Genomic DNA, 20,764 nt, shown 5'->3' with positions numbered 1-20,764 from the left:
TCAGGTCAGGAATCAAACTCTAGAATCTTTACAAATTGGTCAGAACGCTGGCCACTGCATAAACTGGTCAGTATATATAATTTTATTTAATTAATGATTAAGCATCATCCAGTAACACACAAATTTCAAAAGTGGGAAGTAATTAAAGCCTTTTTAAAGAGGAAAGTCTTGGTTTATAACACACATATTCAGTGTTGTCTAAGCTTTATAAACAAGACAATGATAACATTAAAACCAAACTATTCGACTGATAACTGAATGATGTCAGATATAGTGATTGACTGTAAATATTTAATCACAATATTACATAATCACATGTATTATTTATTTGATTGGTCATAAATTATCAGCAAAAAACTCATAATATAACATAGCAAAGCTTAAAACACGCACAGCAAATCAGATATGCTATGGATAATGAGGAAAGAAATAGTTTCCTGTCTCTCTTTTTCACTTAGCTGAATTGCAGATGGTGTAGTGGTGAGCATGTTGAACTCTAGATCAATTGGTATTGGTTTCAATTCCCGGCAAGGGTCTGATATCTTTTCACTTATCATATCTATCTAATCTTCCTTGATAAAATATTTCCAAATATGTTTGACATCTTAATAATAAAAATAAAAAATTCCAAGGCCACTGAATCCAACTTCAAACATTCATTCACATCATAAATTTTAAATAAACTATAGAAAAAAAAATCTGACTGGTGTATCCAGTTGTTTGAAATTCTTCATATATATCACAGTCAGTAATAAACTGAGACAAATAATATAAAGTCACAAGTTAATGTACCATACCACTTTCTGTCATGAAAAAGTGCTCAGAATGCACTATCTACATTCCATTAGGGTTAAAGAATTGTGTAATATTATGGTTAGTAATAAATTAAAAAAAGAAAACAAAAAATTTCAAGAAACATATTTTGTATTTACTTTAAATACATACAAAAAGTAATATTTAAATATAAGAAAATGGTTTAATTATTATTAACAAACAATAATAAAAATAAATAAATAATTAATTAGGATAATCAAAAATTATCAAACATAATAATTATTATTTTGTTACAATAAAATAATAATTATAACTTAATACTGATACAAAATGACACAATATTTATAAAATTACAATAATAACATACATAATGACAAATAAACAAAAGGTTTACTAATTCCTTAAAAAAATAATTCATGCAACAGACTTAAATATGTGTAGTTGATTATGTTTCATTAAGTACATATATTAGAAGTACTTTTAATTATATAAATACGGTATCTGGAAAAAATTCTGAGATCACTTTTTTTAACAACGGATAATCTTATTATTAGATAAACAATACCAAGATTTATATATATATATATATATATATATATACAAGACAGTAAATTTTATTAACAATGAGAAGTAATGTGTTTACAAATTATAAATAATTTGTTCTATCTGATTAAAATAGAATAAAGATTAAAGAAAAAGGACTGTAAAATCAAATTTTATAAAAAATCTTGGAATAAATTAACTTGTGTGTTTATAAACAGAAAATAATTTTAATATAATAAAAAAAATACTGAAAAATATTTAGAAAATTATGAATTAGGGAATAAAAATTACAAGAAATAATAAATTTATATTTTCAACTCCATGATACAAAAATACAAATTTTAATTAGTTGTAATAAAAAAAATATAAAAAATTATATAATTATCATACTTATATTATAATTAATTATTGTTTTAATATTTTTCTATCAATAATACATAAATATAATGTATATTATTAATAAATATTATAATCAGTAAATGTTTAATAATAAATTTATTAAATTCAAGTAATTAATTTGATATTTCATATATTTTCTTTTTTTTAAAAAGAAGATAATTTTATTTTCAACAAATTACATTTAATGATTAGGAATGTATTTGGAAAGAAGTTCATGTTTCTGCAAAAAAAAACTGCCATGAACTGTAACAGGAACTTCTTTGTTTTAAAATTAATATAATTAATAATTACACCAATATGGTATTTAAAAACTGATTATAATATCCATACAAATATTTTTTAAACATAAATTAATAGTATTTTATTTTGAAACAAATTTAGTAAGAAAATTTACATATTATATAATTATTAAAATATATATTAATTTAATTAATAAAAACAATTATGATAAAAAATAATAGCAGGTGATATTAGCAAAATAAATATTCTTTATTACAGTAAAACAAAATAATATAAATAACACTAATACAAAGAGGGATGAACGATGCACCTAGTATCATGCTTACTCTCTTTTCATTAAAAATAAGAAGTCAGGACTAGGTGGTCACTTTCATTTTTTTGTTTTACCAAAATATTCAAACAAGTAATATTTATACTAGAAAGTTATTCCTTTTAATATTGAGCTACCCTCAGGGTCATTAAACCTTTTCATATCATTAATGTTTTTATTAGTAAATGTTATTAAAGAAAATAAGAAAAAGAAATCAAAATTTTTTTTTGAAAAAAATTTTTAAAGTAATATCTTTAAAATTAATGACAATTATATATAAAAATTTATAAAATTTATTTTGCTAATATCATAATATAAAATACATGTACAAATATACATAGTATAAATGGCATACATATAATAAAAGATTTAAGAATTTTAGATTATGTGTCATTATAATATAATAATTCTGCTAGAAATATCTTCTAAACAGGAACATCAGATATAATTATACAAAACTACATCATATATATTAATTAATATTATTATAATTCACAATTATTAAAAAAATGAGGTGACTTCTAAATACAATATTATTAGTTTATACGTACAATTTATGATAACATGAACAATGAAATACAGTGTTAATGAAAAATAAAACAATCTTGAAAAGAATTTATATGACTGTTTAATGATCTTGATAAATATGAGGATGGTTAAAAAAATGGATGACAAGATGGTAATGATAAATAATAATCATGATTGGTGGACTAGATTGGCACGATGTTGGCTTTATCTTTTTAAAATAATATTATAACACTGTTATTATTATTATTATTATTATTATTAGTATCATTATTTATTCTTATATGTTGGCAGTACTGCTTATTTTATAAAGATTGACTTGTTTGATTGATAACAATGACAATAACGATGATCATTCATATATATTCGATCATGAAGCCAGTGCCACTGAACTGCTAGTTGACGATACCGTGTTATCTATTTCACTTTTAACCTCAACTTGTTCCAGAACCTGTAACAATCAATTAATTTATACATTAATATAATAATAATGATAATAATAAAATAAAAATATTATCATTTATATTACTATAACTGTGTAAATTAAATTAAAAAAAGGAAATAAATATGTAAACGTGATATGATATATAATAAAAAAAAAGAAATCAATGATCAAAAGAAATCAATATTATGAATATAAAACTCACAAATTTATAAAGTATGCTTATAAAAATCGTCATGATCAAGCGATTTAAATCATAAAATGGTGGTATTATCATGAAGCAATAATAATGCATTAGATGAAATTACAGTGTTTAATAATTGATGATGAATCCACGGATTCAAAAATTTATTATATAAATTGTAAATTTTAAATAAAGTTTACTACTTTGAAGTGTCTTTAGGTGGTTTTTATTAATTATTAATTGCAGCTCACTAGACACAAAATTATGTATAAACATAGCATCACTAATCTACAACTGAAATGATTAGTGTTATAGGTAACAATACTTTTGGTTCAATTTTGGGTATAAATGATTAATAACATTTTGCCCTTAGATTAGTTCCTGATGCTAATTTTAATATTTTATTAACTCTTCATCCTCTTCCTGTAATGATTATTGATGTTTATTATTATCATTACTTCATTATTAATTTTCATCATTATAATATAATCCATTTAAAAATAAAATTCCGCATTTTCTTTGTTTAATTAAAAAAGATTGTACCCCAGAAGTAAACCAATAAACACATTCCCAAATGCCAGGTAGGCAAGAATGAATTATACGATAAAATATTTAATAAGATATTTGAAAACATAATCATTTAATTTTCATAAATTCAGAAAAGAAAATTTGATTGCTTATGACATTTGTTAAATTAATAAAAATTAAGTAAAGGTAGAATAGGAGTTAACATTAAAATGAATATTAAAAGTTGTAGATGATACGAAAGAAAATCAAAATTATAATATTATTGAAAATAAACTGAAAGAGAAAAAATTGAGCCAGGTTCCTGTCTAAGAGCAAAAGTGTTTTGATGATGATTATATTCCAATATATTAAATAATTAAATGATATCAATGAAGGAAAATTACACTTTTTTTACTATTTATATGAAGAAAAAATATTGTCTACGTAAGTAAAAAATGAAAGATTTTACATACAAAGCTTAAATGAATAAATTATATTCATATAATAAAGTTTATTTATAAATTAATACATTTAAATAAAAATGAAAGAAAATATCAGATTAAAAAATCTAATCATAATATAATTAAAATAAATCAGCAATAAATTAATATGAAAAGAAAGAAAAACAACAGCTATACTTACATTAATAAGCTGATCTAAGCCGAATAGGAAGCCTTCTTCATGATTTCCTTGTTCCCATGGACTACGATGATTAATTGTAACTTCATCTGGTAGAGGTCTTGTCTTAGCAAAATCAATTAACCAAGCTCCAACTTTGACGTCATCATATATTATTAAAATACTACTTCCAACAACTTCATGATGTTTAAAATATTTTGACTGTTCTAATTTTGAACGAATTTCTTGAAGTCTTGCTAACAGTCTTAATCTAACATCTCCTCTGTTACCAATAAATAATGACATTGCACTTATTACTTCATCCGAACTTTTAACACGTTTTAAATCTGTTACTGGTGGAGTTCCACGAAACTATAAAGAAGCAAAAAAAAAAAATTAGTACACTGAAAATTTATAAACAATTATTTAAAAAATAAACTTACAGATAAAAGTGTTAAAACATTTCAAGAGAATTTTGGTAATGTTAAACTACAGAACAAAAAAATCATAATTGATTTAAAAATGTCTCTAGTCAAAAAAAGAAGATAATTTAATTAATGCGTATAATAATTAGAACATTATTTCAATGTACGATGAGTTGATGATAATCTACAAATTTCCAGCACCTTTTTCTTAGTTGGTTCCTACAAGTGGTTGCATCCCTTTTTCATGAAGTAAATCTATAAATTTGGATAATTTACATCCTAGATTTACCAAAATAGGATATTTTTGTTAATTAGAATTAACAAGATATGATAGCTGGAGGACAAAACCAAAGAAAAATTGTAGTTAAAATTTAACGAGTATGGTTATATTTCAATATGACGTTCATTAAAGAATGTCAAATTGCTAAAGAATGTTGCTTTGTTTTATGGAACAATAAATATTTAACTTCAAAATAATTAAAATAGCCACCAGTTTAAAGTGAAATCTCTTTACAAAGTTTCAATTTAACATTAACATAACATAATCTGTTAAAATAGTCCTCACTGCTTTGAAAGTACAATTTAATATCTAGTACTCTACATATATTAATAAATATATAGAAAAAAAAACAAAACATTATTTTGTTAATGTTTTATTAATTGGAACCAAAGTTTTACCCAGAAACATATTGGGTAAGGTTAAATAAAATTAGAAACAATTCGTTTTCATAGCCAATGGTGTACAATAAGTAATGTTGATAATGCTTAATTACTTTAAACAAACACCCATTGTTATTTATTTCCCCTCAAATTTAATTGCGAAAAGTCTTAATTATTTAATTTTATTATTATATATTAATAATCAATTGTTCTCAATTTATTATCATAATCAAAAAATAAAAGTTAAAGTAATAATCATACTATCAATTAATTACATCAATAATTACCTTCATAGCTTCAATTCTGAAACCAAGACTACATGTTGAACTTTGTTGTTCTCGAAATTGCATGTATCGTAATTTTGTTACGGCTTTAGCAGCATGCTCTTCAGGTGTTGGTGCTGTTGGATCTAATGAAACCATCTGAAGAAAGAAAAACAATTAATTAATTATAAAAATTAATGTATATAATATATTTAAAAAAGATACCCACAATTGTGTATAAAAGTGCGGGTGTGATGTATAGGTGAGGGTTAAAAAATGATAATAAAATACAATTGAATAAATCATGGATTTTAAAATAAAGTGCCGTGAAAATATTATATAATACCATTTTAATCATGCATGTTAGATTACGCGCATCACTGAAATGCTTGTTAATGTTACTATAAAGATATTTCTTTATCAGAAAATGTTATATATAATAATAAATATAAATTATTAAAAATAACTTATATAAAACAACAAAAAATTAATATTCATCATTTATATTACAAATTTAGATATTTTATTTTACATAAATACCTTCACATGATATAATTTTATAATAATATTAAAATTAGAATCAATTAAATGAACAAATTAATAAATAATTAATATCTGCTATCAAATAACATGATTAATTATTTGATAAAAAGAAACATTTAAAAAATATAATATTACACTGCGATTTAATATAATTATAAATTATATTTTACATATTTATTTTAGTACCAAAAAGATATTCATGGTCTAATAATCATATGGAGACATATTAGATAGTTAATAAAATAAACTTTCCTATATTATATAAGATAATAACATTAATTGAAATAATTATTTTACAATTAATTACAACAAAATTTTATATCTATGTGTGTGTGTGTATGTATATATATATATATATATATATATATATATATATATAAACATACTGTAATTAAAAATAAAATGTGTAAATTAACGGGTGAACAACAATCAGTTTAATACAATATTGATTTGCTAAAGTTTCAAAGATTAATGGCAGATACCGTGACATTTTATGAATTAGACTTTCAACTTTTTAAATTCATTTATTACAGTCCATAATCCAAAACATCAACAAAAAAAAATCTATATTTATTGATCAGATTATAATTAAAAAAGAATAATTAAATTTTTAATATTATAGTTATTCACAACATATATTATAATTTAAGGTTCATAAAAATAAATTGTACTTACTTTTAAATAAAGATCAGGTCTCAATGATGAGTTTTGTACTTCAGATTCAAGGAATGTACGTGTACCCATTTTAATATCCATAACATTTGGATCTCTAAAACCTTGTAAAAGATCTTCTAATTCAATAAATGTTTGCCCAGCATAATGCACTTCGCGTAGAAAACGAGGTGTAACATCTTGTAATGATGGTTCTTTATTTAATGCTTCATAAACGGTTCTTTCAGCTCCACCACTACATTTTTTCCATATGGTACCAGGACCGGCTGGAGCAAATGTATCCGGATGACCTGATAGTTGGAACCAATTTGATGATGAATTTGTACTACTGCTTTGTCGTAAAAGAACATCACTAGCCGGTGCAGTTAATTCTAAAGCATTCTGAAACAAAAAAAAAATAGTATCTTTTTTAATATATCGCACAATAAATTTATAAGAATGAGAAAAAATTACAGTAATGCTAACACATGCTTAAGGGGAGATCACAATTATTTATGGTAAGAATGAGTAAAAGAATTACGATAATGATTATATAGATTTAAGGACATAACAAGGACATGCCTAAGGATAGAAAAATAATTATGTTACACTGTTCTGGCGTCATAACTCATTTCTTACATTATAACTCTTTTTAAATCATTTATTAATAAATTTTATATAGAAATAACCAGTTTGGTTTATTTACATTTTACTAGTTTTTTTCTTAGATTATTTATTATTTTAATCATAAATATGTAAAATAGATATTATTATATTTCTTTTGCGGGAAATGTATTTTAATAATTTAATTTCAATTTTTACAAACTCATTAATTAAAAAAAAAATTACAACACAGAAAAAATATATCTGACTTTATATGTATATTAACGGCCATAACCATATCGGTTTTAGGCAACTTAATACAAGACAAAGTTACTTAAAAAAATGTCATATCCAATTCCCAAGAATAACAAGCATTCCTGGTCAGGCTTAATAAAGAAAATCTGAAATAAAGTTGATTCCTGTTTTTTTTTTTTTTTTACTCATATTAAGCCGACTGAACAGATTCATTCTATTCACCAAAAAGATTTATTGTATAATGATCATTATTACTTTCAGAGAAAATAAATATGATTAGTTCAATTCTATTTGAGGTACTTTACATGTGAATTAAAAATTACACAAGTTAAAATGTAACTTACCAGGGCAAGAAATTTCAGTAATGACTGTTCTTCTTCACGCCTTCTGACACGTTTAGGACTTGATAATGACGGAGTCTTCCATCCTTCTCCAGATTGCTGTAACAAAAAATTAATACAAATTAAGATATATTTAAAAAATATATAAAAACATTAAATTTCAGAAAGCATTATAACAGAAACATTGACATAAAAAAAGAAAAATAAATTAAAATTTAAATAAATATTTACTCGTAAAAGGACATTAAAAAAAATCAAGAGTTAGATTTAACGGAAATAATGTTTCCGCAGAAGAATATTAAAAAAAACTACAATCAAGGATACAGGAAATCGTATGCAATCAGAAATATTAAAAAAAATAATAATTTAAAACTGATAATATAAATAATAAAATTTACAAAAATATAATAATGTACTTTAATACAAAATATTAGATAATCTAACTGCCTAATGACTGATTACATACAAACACGCGTGCGTGCGTGAATTCTTTTCTTTTTACTGTTAAAAAGTATTAATTCAAGATCGATTTATAAAACAATAGCATTCAATAAACGTTATCACTGACCTAATATTTCTTACACGAAAATTCGAGTGGCCATTTTTTAACACCTATATATACACACGTTCGCGCTTATATAAACAAGCCCATTTTTAAAACGATTAACTAAATAAGACTAAAAATAAAGAATGTTAATAGAATATAAATAAATGACGTAGGGTATGTAATCGTGAAAAACCTGACTATACTAAAGATTATAATATACTATTGTAAGTAGCCTACTATGACTTATAGAAAACAAATTGTATGTAAGAGTTTTAATTATAGCTTCATAATAAATATAATTTTAAATAAATTATTGTTATTGTCTAGTTAACAAATAAAAATTTCTATAAAGATAAAATAAATTATATTTAAACTTTTTTATTATTTCAATAAATAAATTAACCAGATGTATAGTCGGGTTAAATATAATAACTATATTTATTAAATTAGGCTACTCTATAATTCTATTAATACCGTATATAGAACTATTATTATTACGATTATCTATATATTTTTAAGTGCAGTAAATGAATGAAAAATATATAATGAAAAGAATGAATAATGTGATTACTAATTATAATTATTTTACAAACGGTTCTGAAACCGGAAATTAAAAAGAAGAGAGTCGAGTCATGTTCGTGTTTAAAAAGGAAGATCCGGGTTAAACTGGGACTTCGTATAACGGCCTGATCTTTTATGAATACATACATAGTTGTAGTATAACATATACCATACGTATACGACCAACTTTTGCTCATTACAACTTGACCTACATTTTTTCTCTCTTTTTTTTTTAATGTCACTAAAATTACAATATCCTTTTCACGTACTGTATTACACTTATTTATGAATTTAACATATTTATGTAAAATATAAAGAAAATTAATAAAAATTTTACAAATTTGAAAAAAAAATAGATAAGTAATCTTTTTTTACATTAATTAACTATGTGTATATATATATATATACATTTTTTTAAAAATGAATATGACGTATAAAACACTTTCTTCATTTTTAAGTGAAGAAAACGTGTCTGTTTAAAAATAAATATATAATTATTTGGGAAAAAATCGAACAAAAAAAATTATCTTTTTTACATGTATATTAGAAAAAAATTTAATAATCGCACGCATCCATTCACAGAGAGAGAGAGAGAGAGTTAAATGTGTTTATGACTATTATATTGTTAACAGCACGAGATTCTTACCCTTAATAGTGCAATTAAGTAAACTGATGACATATCAGTATATATATGTATGTGTGTGAATGTGTATGTGTGTGTATAATCATTATTAAACGATTAACTAATTATTAACAATGTACTCTACTTAAAAAGAAAAAATTATACAATAAATAAATTTAATTTATAAATAATATAATCATAATAGGGAATAATAATTTTTATGATTTTTTTTGTTGTTGTAATAAAAACGTTCTATTAAAATAAATGCGACATAAATATTACGTAATCAGTCCTATTATATATATATATATATATAAACAATCAAATAGAGCACAGATATATACTAGCTGTTAATTGTTAAATATTTTAAAAATTAAATCCCCAAAAAATTAATATACAAGAAAATTTTATATCCATCAACGAAGAGGGTAATATTTTTTATTTTAATTTATAAAGTTTTATGTAATATAATATTAAACGGAAAGGTAAGGTTATTATTTTTGCAATAATAATGTCTACAAAACAATAGTAAAACAGCTATGACTTAATAAACGTCCTTCTTTAACAAATTTGAAGGCTACAATCGACGTCAGATTATTCATTTTTAAGAAAGCCATAATCTTTTTAACAGGTCGGTAAAACAAACCATTTATTTATACTGAAAGTAGAAAATGTATGTAATTAATATATTATAATGGTTTTAATTTATTATATATAACATTATATATATATATATATATATATATATACACATTAGAAAGGCGAACGGGACGAATCTTTTTGCATGAATGACTACTTAGGAATTTCATATCCACATTAGAAAACGTAAAAAAAAACAAAAACGATATATAATTTATAACTAAAACTAAATGATTCTCTTTAAATATATATATATATTTTTTTTTTATGAAAATAAAAGATAGATTTGATTAACCTACATTTACAATAAATATTTCTATTTTATTTTATATGGTCTAAGTTCTTTTTAGAAAAAACCCAAGGACTGAGTGGATTTGATAAGACGTTAATTTGGTAAAATTTACGTAATCAAAAAATTTTTTAAGCTGTATTCTTGTAATAAAACTAATAATTTATCGAACAAATTTATCTAAAATTAAACGCAATTATATGTCATTAATATTATAATAATAGTAATATAAAAAATATTATTCAATGAATTATATTGTAAATTTGCGTAGACAGTGACATTTTTTTATCAAATAAAAATTTAATATATGAAATATAATAAAATTTAATAAAAAATATTTTAACTTGCATATAAACTATCTAACATTAAAAGTGATATAATTTCTTCATTTATACATTTAAAAAATGTTTTCTAATTAAAGCTAAATACAAAAAAAAATTATTGAATCGACTAATGATACTAACAATAAAAGGTAGGTTAATGATATAATTATTGCTTCGTTATAAATATGTTTTTTCTTAATATTTTAATCTGTTTTTAAATATATAACGTAACCGATGTTATTTTTACATGGATTAACTAAGGTTATCTACATAAAATATTGAGTTATATTAAAAGCAGCTTATTATTATAATTAAATTTAGATATTTGCAATATAAATTAGAAATAAAATCTATTTTTAAAAATTAATTTCGAAAAATTTTAATGATAAAAATATATATTAATTAAAAACCTAACTTTTTTTAAAAAATAGATAAGGAACGTAATAATAATTCTAGTTATATTCAAGGATATTTTATTTAAAAGAAGGAGTAAATTAAATTTAAACCAATTAAGATAATATTAATTTTAATAAAATCAATTAAAAAGCCTTCATTGCTAATACATATATATATATATATATAGTATTAAAGTATATAAGTTGATAAAATGAATTACTTATATCGTTTATATATAAATGAATTCCTTTAAAAAAAAAAGGTTTTCATGATAAAATATATAAAAATAAAGTATAAAATTCAAATAATTACAAATAAAAGCGTTTAGTTTAAATAAAAATAAATATAATCAATTATCTTACGAAAAAAAAAATTATAATACAAGTCAACTTAATTATTTTTATAACAAAGATTATTTTTTATTTTTTAAAGTAGAAATGTTAGATCTTATTTAATGACTATAAATTCGTTACAACAATGGAAATAAAAAAGATAATTTTATTACACAATAAAATTACAAATTAATATTTTAATAATGACGGGTTACGTGTAATATAAATGTATATTATAATTTCGACGTGGCATAGGAATACAATTTCCGGATAAGCTAATAATTTCAAAATTACCCGGTTTATCGAATAAATAAACGGATTAAAAAAAATATATATTTATAATAAAATATACGTTTGATTTTTTTTTTTAAATTTCAATTTAATTAAATTTTATTAGAACTACAAAATTTCCGTGGTGTGTGTGTATATATATATATAATATGAGCAATTTAAAACGTGTAGTTTTATTATATTTCCTCAACTAATAAAAAATCAATACTTACAAATGCAGGTAAAGAAAATTACTATTATTTTTATTACAATTCTAAAATGATAAAACCTTACAAAACTACTATTTATTTATTTAATTTGATAAATGTCCAATATTTATTTTATTTTTTAAACAATAAGGATATTTAATTTAAATTATTATAACATACGATAATACCATATTTTATAATATAAAAGAAAAAAAAAATTATATATATATTCTGAACATCACTTGTCCCTGGAAATATATAAAAAATAACAGAAACTGTCTGTAGGAAGAAATATAATATTCAAGACATATACTCTAACAGATATATATATATATATATATTTTATAACATTACAAGTCTACAAAACAAGCAATGTGTTAATTCACACTTACGAAAGAGAGAGAGAAAGAGAGAGCGCGATAAGGGAAGGGAGGGAGAAAATGCAACACTACCTGTATTAAATCTTTTACTACTTTATAGCTTACATTTTAAAGAAATCTACATTATCTTATCAAGGTCCATGAGAAAAAACGTCTTATAACAACAATTTTAACGCAATTCTTTTCGTATTTTTAAAATAAGAAAAATAAATTATTTGTAACTATGATTATAACAGGCATATTATCCAGTAATAATAACAATTAAATGAAGATTAAAGTGAGTTAATCATTAGTTATATATTTTAACTAATTTTTTTATAACGAAATCAAAAATAATGTTAGAAAATCAATATAGATTTTTCTATCATACTTTAATACTATCAAAAATAACGTGCCATGAATCATATTTCTTTATCATTCTTTAAATACTATCAAAAAATAACGTGCGATGAATTCGGACAGTTACATTGATAAAAATGTTTACCTTAATATAAAATAACATGACGATATCTCTGTATCTTTTAATATATGTAAAAACATATACTTTTTTAAAGGAATGTATAACAATGATAATTTACATTAGGAAGATACTGGAACCCTAATAACAAACACTTTCAACAAAAAGCAGTAAGACGCTTGAAAATGCTTTCACGCTATTTGGAGTTTACTGTAGCTTTTGTAAGTATAGAATTACTGATAAAAACGAAGTCGTACATTGGACTGTGGTTATACAATAGTAGTGGGGAATATATCATCATAAGGGCTACACGAATATACTCATTCTGAGCATATATAATTTTGTTCTTGTCGAACTGTAGTTTATAATAAATTTGATTTAATCTCAAAATTTCAACGTTAAACAACATTTCTAACAATGCAAAAAAATAAAAATAATAATACTATTATTTATTCATAAAAAATCTATTTTTTTAATTTTGTACAAACAATATTAATTTAAAATAATCTTAATTTAAATAGACAAAAATAGATATCGAGAAAAATTAATTAACGATTTTTAAAGAAAAGAGATTGCTAATTAAATTACGAAATCGTGCAAAATGTTTATAATGATGACACAAAAATAAATTAAAGGAATTAAATATTAAAGCTTGAAAATACAAAAGAAAGGCGTAAATTTCTTTAATATACCTATTTAAAAATAAATTGAAAAAATATACACAGCATTATAAAAGAGGACAAATATATGACAAAAGATTCATTTTATAAAAAAACCAATCAAATTAGAAAACATAAAACTTATAATAAAATTGTTATGCGTCACAAACATATAAATCAAAATCATAACAACAAAGAAAATTAATTTCAATAAAATTTTGAACAATATAATAATAAAAACATGACATAAAAACTGTTCGTTTATATAAATCACCGTAAAATTTCTTCACCTCGATTCAAGGTGATTTCAAGGCCTATAATAAAATAGCTTTAAAAATTACTTATAATAAAAATCGACGGTGAAATTCGTCTCGCCAAGACTTTAAAAGAGAATAATAAACTACCATTTGTATCACTTATATATTGTATAGGCCTACTCTAGTTACAAATGACATTTGTCTATCATACCGTATATTCTACATAGCATATATACATATATACACACATTCTAATTTTATTTAATGGAAGAACAGGTCAAGGTTCACATTCTATCAAAAATATGTAAAGAATAACTTTACTGTTTATTATTTTATATGAATAAAGAACCTTAATATAATTCACAGTAGGCAAGAAAAAAAAAGAGTTAAAAGTCAAAGTCAAGGTGTTTTTTTAGCATTATTTTTTAACTTGAAGGACATTAATGACAAATAATTATTTAAGCAAACATTATAATAAAATGTACTCGTATGTATTTTATAAAGAGAGGGCAACGTTCTATATATTTTTACAACCTCATTCGTAGTCATTTAAAGAAAATTAAATATTTTAGAAATGTCAAATTTTAAAAATTATTTATTATTTTTCTCTTAAATTAATGAATCTAAAACAATTATAATATAAAAAACAAGTTTTTAAATTTAATATTTTTAACCACAAAAAATCTTTTTTTTATAAAAAAATTAATTTTGTTATTATTATTTTCTGAATTAAGAACGTACAACGTTTTTTTTAATATAGTAATCCGAAATATTTAAAAAAGATATTTTACCACAAGTATTAACCAAAAATGTAGTAATATTTTTTTTTTTTTAAAAGGCTGGCAAGTATTACATGACTTTCCCTGATATTAATAACTTTTATGAAAGTAACGAAAAAAATTGTTTCTCATTTTAGGTCTGTAATGTAATATAGGTGCCAAAGCGACTCAAATTTTAATAAACCTTTAAGTGAAAAAGAAAAATGCAAAAAAAATGTTGAACAATAAAAATTAAAAGTTAGGGCTAAAAATATATTTTTAGAGGTGGGGAGTAAATTTTAAAATATTCATACGTAGGACAAGCTTAAAAAATCTAATTAAGTAAAGTTTTATCTAAATCAAACAACCCTGTTCAATAAGAAAAAGAAGATTTTCAAAACCTACACTTCATTTTAGAACTGGCATCTATAGCTGAAAAATGTTGTATATATTTCTTGAAAACTCTATAAATAAAGTATAAACTTTCAAAAAATGTTTGAAAAATGTTTAAACCGAAGGAAGATAGAGCAAAAGAACAAAATTTATATATTTCAATTTTAAGAGGGGGGTTAATTTTTTGTTTTTAATATTGCTATATTAGCTACATTCGCCGGGAAAGTAAAAATCTATTTAAATCAATTAAGCATATATTAATAAACGGTAGCATATTCCACTTATTTATCATGCTTAATGTTACTTAATTCTGATGGATATTAAGTAACATTTAAGTACTACTATAAATAAAATAACTGTACTATCTATCATTAATAGATTAGACACATTAAAAAAATATATATATTATTAAGTGTGTTGTTATTATTTTGTAATTTTTAATAACAGTTAACCTCAATTTTTTTATTTTATTATATTTTTGTATTCTAAGATAAATAATAGAATATTATCAGAACAGTAGTACATTTTTAACATCTTTTCATGGCAATCGCTTTAATGTGCGACAAAAACACTCAAATATAATCATATTATGTTACATTATCTTCACTGAACGCACACAGAAACGATACATAAGTTAATTCAATTTACATAAGAATTTTTTTACATTTTAAAAATAAAAGTAATAACAACGAATATTTTCATCATAATTTTATAAATAATTACAAACACACAAAACGACTATCGGGGTCATGCTTTTAAAACATGATAAAATAAACAATTTTTTTAAAAAATAACAAGAAAATTGTCATTACATACACGCATATAGTACAAAATACTACTTTTATCATTAATTTAATTTTTTTTCTACTTATATATTCGTATTTGTGAATGTACTAGAAAGCACGTGCGGGTGCGCGTCATGTGTACAAATAATATTTCATAAATAAATTCCCGATTTTTAAATTATTACGTTTTTTCTTTTATAAATAATAAAGGCAAAATTTATTTATAAATAAATAGGGTCAATGTTTTATAATTACAGTAATCTCTAAATTAACTTAATTATTAATTTAACATCATAATATATTAATCTATCATTAATAAAATTATTTAAAATTTAATTCATCTGTTTTATACATAAAGAAATAATATTTTGATTTAGGGGAAAAAGGAAACAACTGGAAAGTAATTTAGGCTAATAATAATAAAAATAAAATTGACAAAAACAATATAGCCATGAAATAACTTAAAAACGACAACAAAAAAAAATAAAGATAATGAAATAATAGTTAATTTTATAATAGTAATAAGAATAGATTTAAGAAGATAATAAAAGTAAATAAACTGACAAAAAATAAATAAATTTATCGGATGACGAAAGATTTATTTTAAAAATATAAGAAAGAAATATGTATTTACGTTTAGGCAAAAAATACGTTGTACAATATATATTTTCAACGTATTAACCTCAAAATTATATTTTAAAGATATCTATACATCATAATGACCTAGTTAAAAAATCTAAAAAAATTGTTACAAACTACAGAAAAATATATCAAATTGAATTACACGTGCGTATTATTTTTAAACAATAGAACAAAAAAAAAAATAGGCCAATAATTTTATAGCTTATCCAAAACAACTAAAATAAACACACATACAAAGGCACATACACGTAAATTCACGTGTGTTCATCATAGTACCCGCTGACATATAAGATTTTTAAACCGAATATCATTCTAAAATTTTTAAGTTATTTTATAAGGCTATCATGTATTATTAAACAGTGTTATAGGCTTAATCGTGTAATAAAGAAAAGTAATATTTTATAAGAAAAAGCCTTCAAAATTAACAGGAAGTAATAATAACAAAATAGTAATAAAAATAAATAATAAAAGTGTTACTAAAGAGTAATTAAATAAATGCAATTAAAGGTTAATGAATAATTTTAGGCTTCGTTAAAAAAATGGGGAAAAGATTAAGTACATTAAAAAAATTAATTAAATAAACTGTCTTTAACCTTATTAAGACGAATGTTTTACACACAAATGTGTTTTTTGTAAACGTATTTTGGAACTTAACTCGCTTATATTAAAAATTACCGGTAAACGAAAAATATTTGTGATATATGTTACCACACAAGTACATATAAAATTAGTGTATGAGCTTACTTAAGAATATTATTTTTAAAAAAAATTAAATTTCGCTTGATTTTATTAAAATAATTTTTTTAACTAAAATAATAATGTAAAAATTCAGTAATGGTTAAAAAAGTATTAATAATAAATAAAACTTAAAAAATGAAAAAAAAAATTAAGAATTTTTTTTGTAAATAATAAACTCTTTTTAATTAAACAAAAAGAATAATAATAATAAATAAGTAGTGAAAATATTTTAATCAAAACTAAATTTTTAGGTTAGAAAATAGTTATTAAAATATATATATATATATATATATATATATATATAATTTTAATACAAAAAGTTTTTTAGCTTATATTAATAAATATATAATATTACAAATTAGTATAATTTAGAATATTAATAAATTTAGTATTTTTTTTATATATATATATATATATATATATATATATATATATTTAAAGAGTAAAATCTTACCTTTTTTTCAATAATTTTTTTATACTGTTCTAGAGCTCGGCTCATAGACTGAAAGTCGAACGGCAATCGCCGTACGACTTCACACACTCCACTACTCATAGTTTTTTTTTTATTTATTATAAAATTAAAACCAAAAAACTAATAAACTTTAGTTTAACTATAATAAGACTATTATTACTTGTAAACAGATGAAACAATTAACAAAAAAATAACCACACTTCTAATATACGAACTTCATCAAAAATCATATGCTCACAAGAGTAAAGCCGTCGAGCAACTAACTGAAAACGTTGCGTTCAACATCATTTTAGGTATAAATAGTGGGGATAAAACAGTCTTGAAAGTCGGTAAGATAGTGGGGGTAAATTCAAGTTATTTTGTGACGCACAACGGCTAAGTTAGTCAGTTCTCTACGTGCATCACTGTTGTGTGTTTATAACAATGTTCAGCATTATAAAACGTTACCATTTATATCGTCTTTTTACGAAAATAAATAACAGCTAAGATAATCACTTCTATTTACTTTTACGAAAATAAATAACAGCTAAGATAATCACTTCTATTTACTTTTACGAAAATAAATAACAGCTAATAAGACAATCATTTTCAAATGGATTCATCCGAGTAAAATTAAATCTGTAATCATCTATACGATATATAGTTACAAAATGTGAAATAGTTTATTTCTAACTAAAAAGTCAAATCTTTTTCGATTTTATACATTTATATATTATATTTAACGATATTATTAACTTTATAAAAATCAATACTTAAAATTGTTCGTAAAATTAAATATAAAAATTTACATTATAAATCTTTAGTTTATATAAATGTATTAAAAATGTATTTTTAAAACAAAAATCTTTTACAGACAACAGGAAAACCCTAAAATAAAATTTATGAAAATTCCCAATACAAAAATTATAAAAATCAACACAAAAATTAATATAATTTTACATTAATACGTAAAATTTAAATTGCAATTCTGCGATGATTTAACAAATCTTACTTAGGAAAATCTTTTAATCGATAACAAAGTATCTACTAATAATTTTATACGTATTCTTTTTAAATTACTTTTAATTTTTAAATGATTATAAATAAAAATTAAATAAATGCTTGCTTTATAAACAAACAATAATTCGTTTTAACGTATAAGTACTTTACATTATCTACAATGAATTGAGAATAGCCTTCAGTATAGTATAAAGAAGATTTATTTAAATAAATCTTCAACATAAAATTTTCCTAGAAAATTAACATATATTTTTATAGTTTTTCAAGGAATCGCTAAAAATATGGTACATTAGCTCAAAAATTAATTCGTACATTACCAGATACTAAGCCGGTGTTTAATACGCAATTTTACTTTCCTGGCATCATAGCTGTAGAGTTATGCTGCAAGAAGGAAAGTATGGTAATCAGTCAAAAAATGGGGATAGTTTTTTTTCATTTCTCGACGTGTCGTGACTCAGGACCCCAAAAAACAAAAAACCGTTTGAGGCAATATTCGTACGTACGTGTGTTGTTGACGTGTTTAAAGCTTAAAAGGATTTTGATGTAAGTTTGTACACTGATTCGTGTATATGGGGCAATTCGTTGGTACAGTTTTGGTATCAATATCTACAGAGGGCGGGTATACGAATTGTTTTTTGGGGTCAGTTTTTACGAAATTTTGTTAAACATAACCCTAATATATTTTGCTCAGTACATGCGTGCATATACTGAGCTTTAAGTTTTGTCCCAAAATTCCCACTTCCCGCAAACAATCCAACAAACAACCTTTTTATTTAATGCGTGTATTTTAACAGATTTTTTTCATGTGTTCATAGGCACAGTAGTAGTGCAAGTGACCCCCCCCCCCAAAAAAAAAAAAACAACAAATACTTGGAGATAATATTGGAGGTGTGGAGCCGAATCTTTCAAAACTTTTTTGGTTTATTTAAACTTTTAATATTATTAAAAGCTTAAACAATAAACTTTTAGTAATAATATTCCAATAAAATTTCAACATAATTCACCCCATCTCCAAAAAGGAAATTTAGGTAAAATTACCCGTTTTTGAATTTTTTAAACTTTTTTTGGTTTATTTAAACATGTAATGACAATTTTGCAATAACACTTCATCATAAATTATCCCCTACCCCAAAAATAAATCTTAGGTAATTTTTTTCATGTATAATTATTTTTCCACTGCATAAAAATGTATAACCAATGCCAGGAAAGTACTACAAAACTTTGTTTTCAGTTTTTTTAATTATACATTCGATAATTTAGGTCTAAGAATTTTAATTTATTAAAAAAAATCTATTAGAATTTTATTACTGTTATAAATATGTATGTATTGTATTTCAGAGTATAATCAATAATAAAATAATGGCATATCTTCAAATATCATCCTGAAGTTTCTGGGTTCGAATCTCAGCCAGGTTTGGCTTTTTTACATGCTACAAAAATTCTTTTCTCATCTATCATACAAAAAAACCAACAATAATTAGGCAATCAGTCTACATTGACAATGCATCTTAGTTGAACTAAAAACAATGCGAAATCATTTTACGCAACCAATAACGTCGAATGTAAAAACGGTTACAGTTAGAATTCTCACCACAGCGACACTTTCAATTTTTTTTTCTATGTGAAAAATATATATTTTAGTTTTATTTAATGTTATTAAATAAATTTTGTTAAATTTTATTTTAGTTTCGTCGGCACGTTAATAAATACAGTTGTTTTACTAATATAAATATTTACAATAATTTTTTTCGAT

At 22.4% G+C, this 20,764-nt stretch overlaps 1 protein-coding gene across 1 annotated transcript; it reads right to left on the bottom strand.

The window, feature by feature from the left end:
- Nucleotides 1-906: 906 nt before the first annotated feature.
- On the bottom strand, nt 907-18,282 carry IP3K1 (inositol-trisphosphate 3-kinase-like protein). The gene is made up of 6 exons (XM_075364054.1): nt 17,995-18,282; nt 8,287-8,382; nt 7,109-7,486; nt 5,915-6,049; nt 4,567-4,914; nt 907-3,242 (listed from the first exon to the last, which is right to left on the bottom strand). The coding sequence occupies exons 1-6, from the start codon at nt 18,091-18,093 to the stop codon at nt 3,162-3,164; spliced, it is 1,137 nt and encodes a 378-aa protein (XP_075220169.1). The 5' UTR covers nt 18,094-18,282; the 3' UTR covers nt 907-3,161.
- Nucleotides 18,283-20,764: the final 2,482 nt, after the last annotated feature.

Source organism: Lycorma delicatula, chromosome 4, assembly GCF_047948215.1.
Source record: "Lycorma delicatula isolate Av1 chromosome 4, ASM4794821v1, whole genome shotgun sequence".
NCBI lineage: Eukaryota > Metazoa > Arthropoda > Insecta > Hemiptera > Fulgoridae > Lycorma > Lycorma delicatula.
This window is presented reverse-complemented; position numbering and strand designations above follow the sequence as displayed.

Coding starts and splice junctions, on each gene's coding strand:
- IP3K1 (XM_075364054.1), bottom strand. CDS start 18,093: ATGAGTAGTGGAGTGTGTGAAGTCGTACGGCGATTGCCGTTCGACTTT. Junction 8,383..17,994: donor AAAAAATTATTGAAAAAAAG/GTAAGATTTTAC, acceptor TTTTTGTTACAG/CAATCTGGAGAAGGATGGAA. Junction 6,050..7,108: donor GACCTGATCTTTATTTAAAA/GTAAGTACAATT, acceptor TTCTTTCTTCAG/ATGGTTTCATTAGATCCAAC.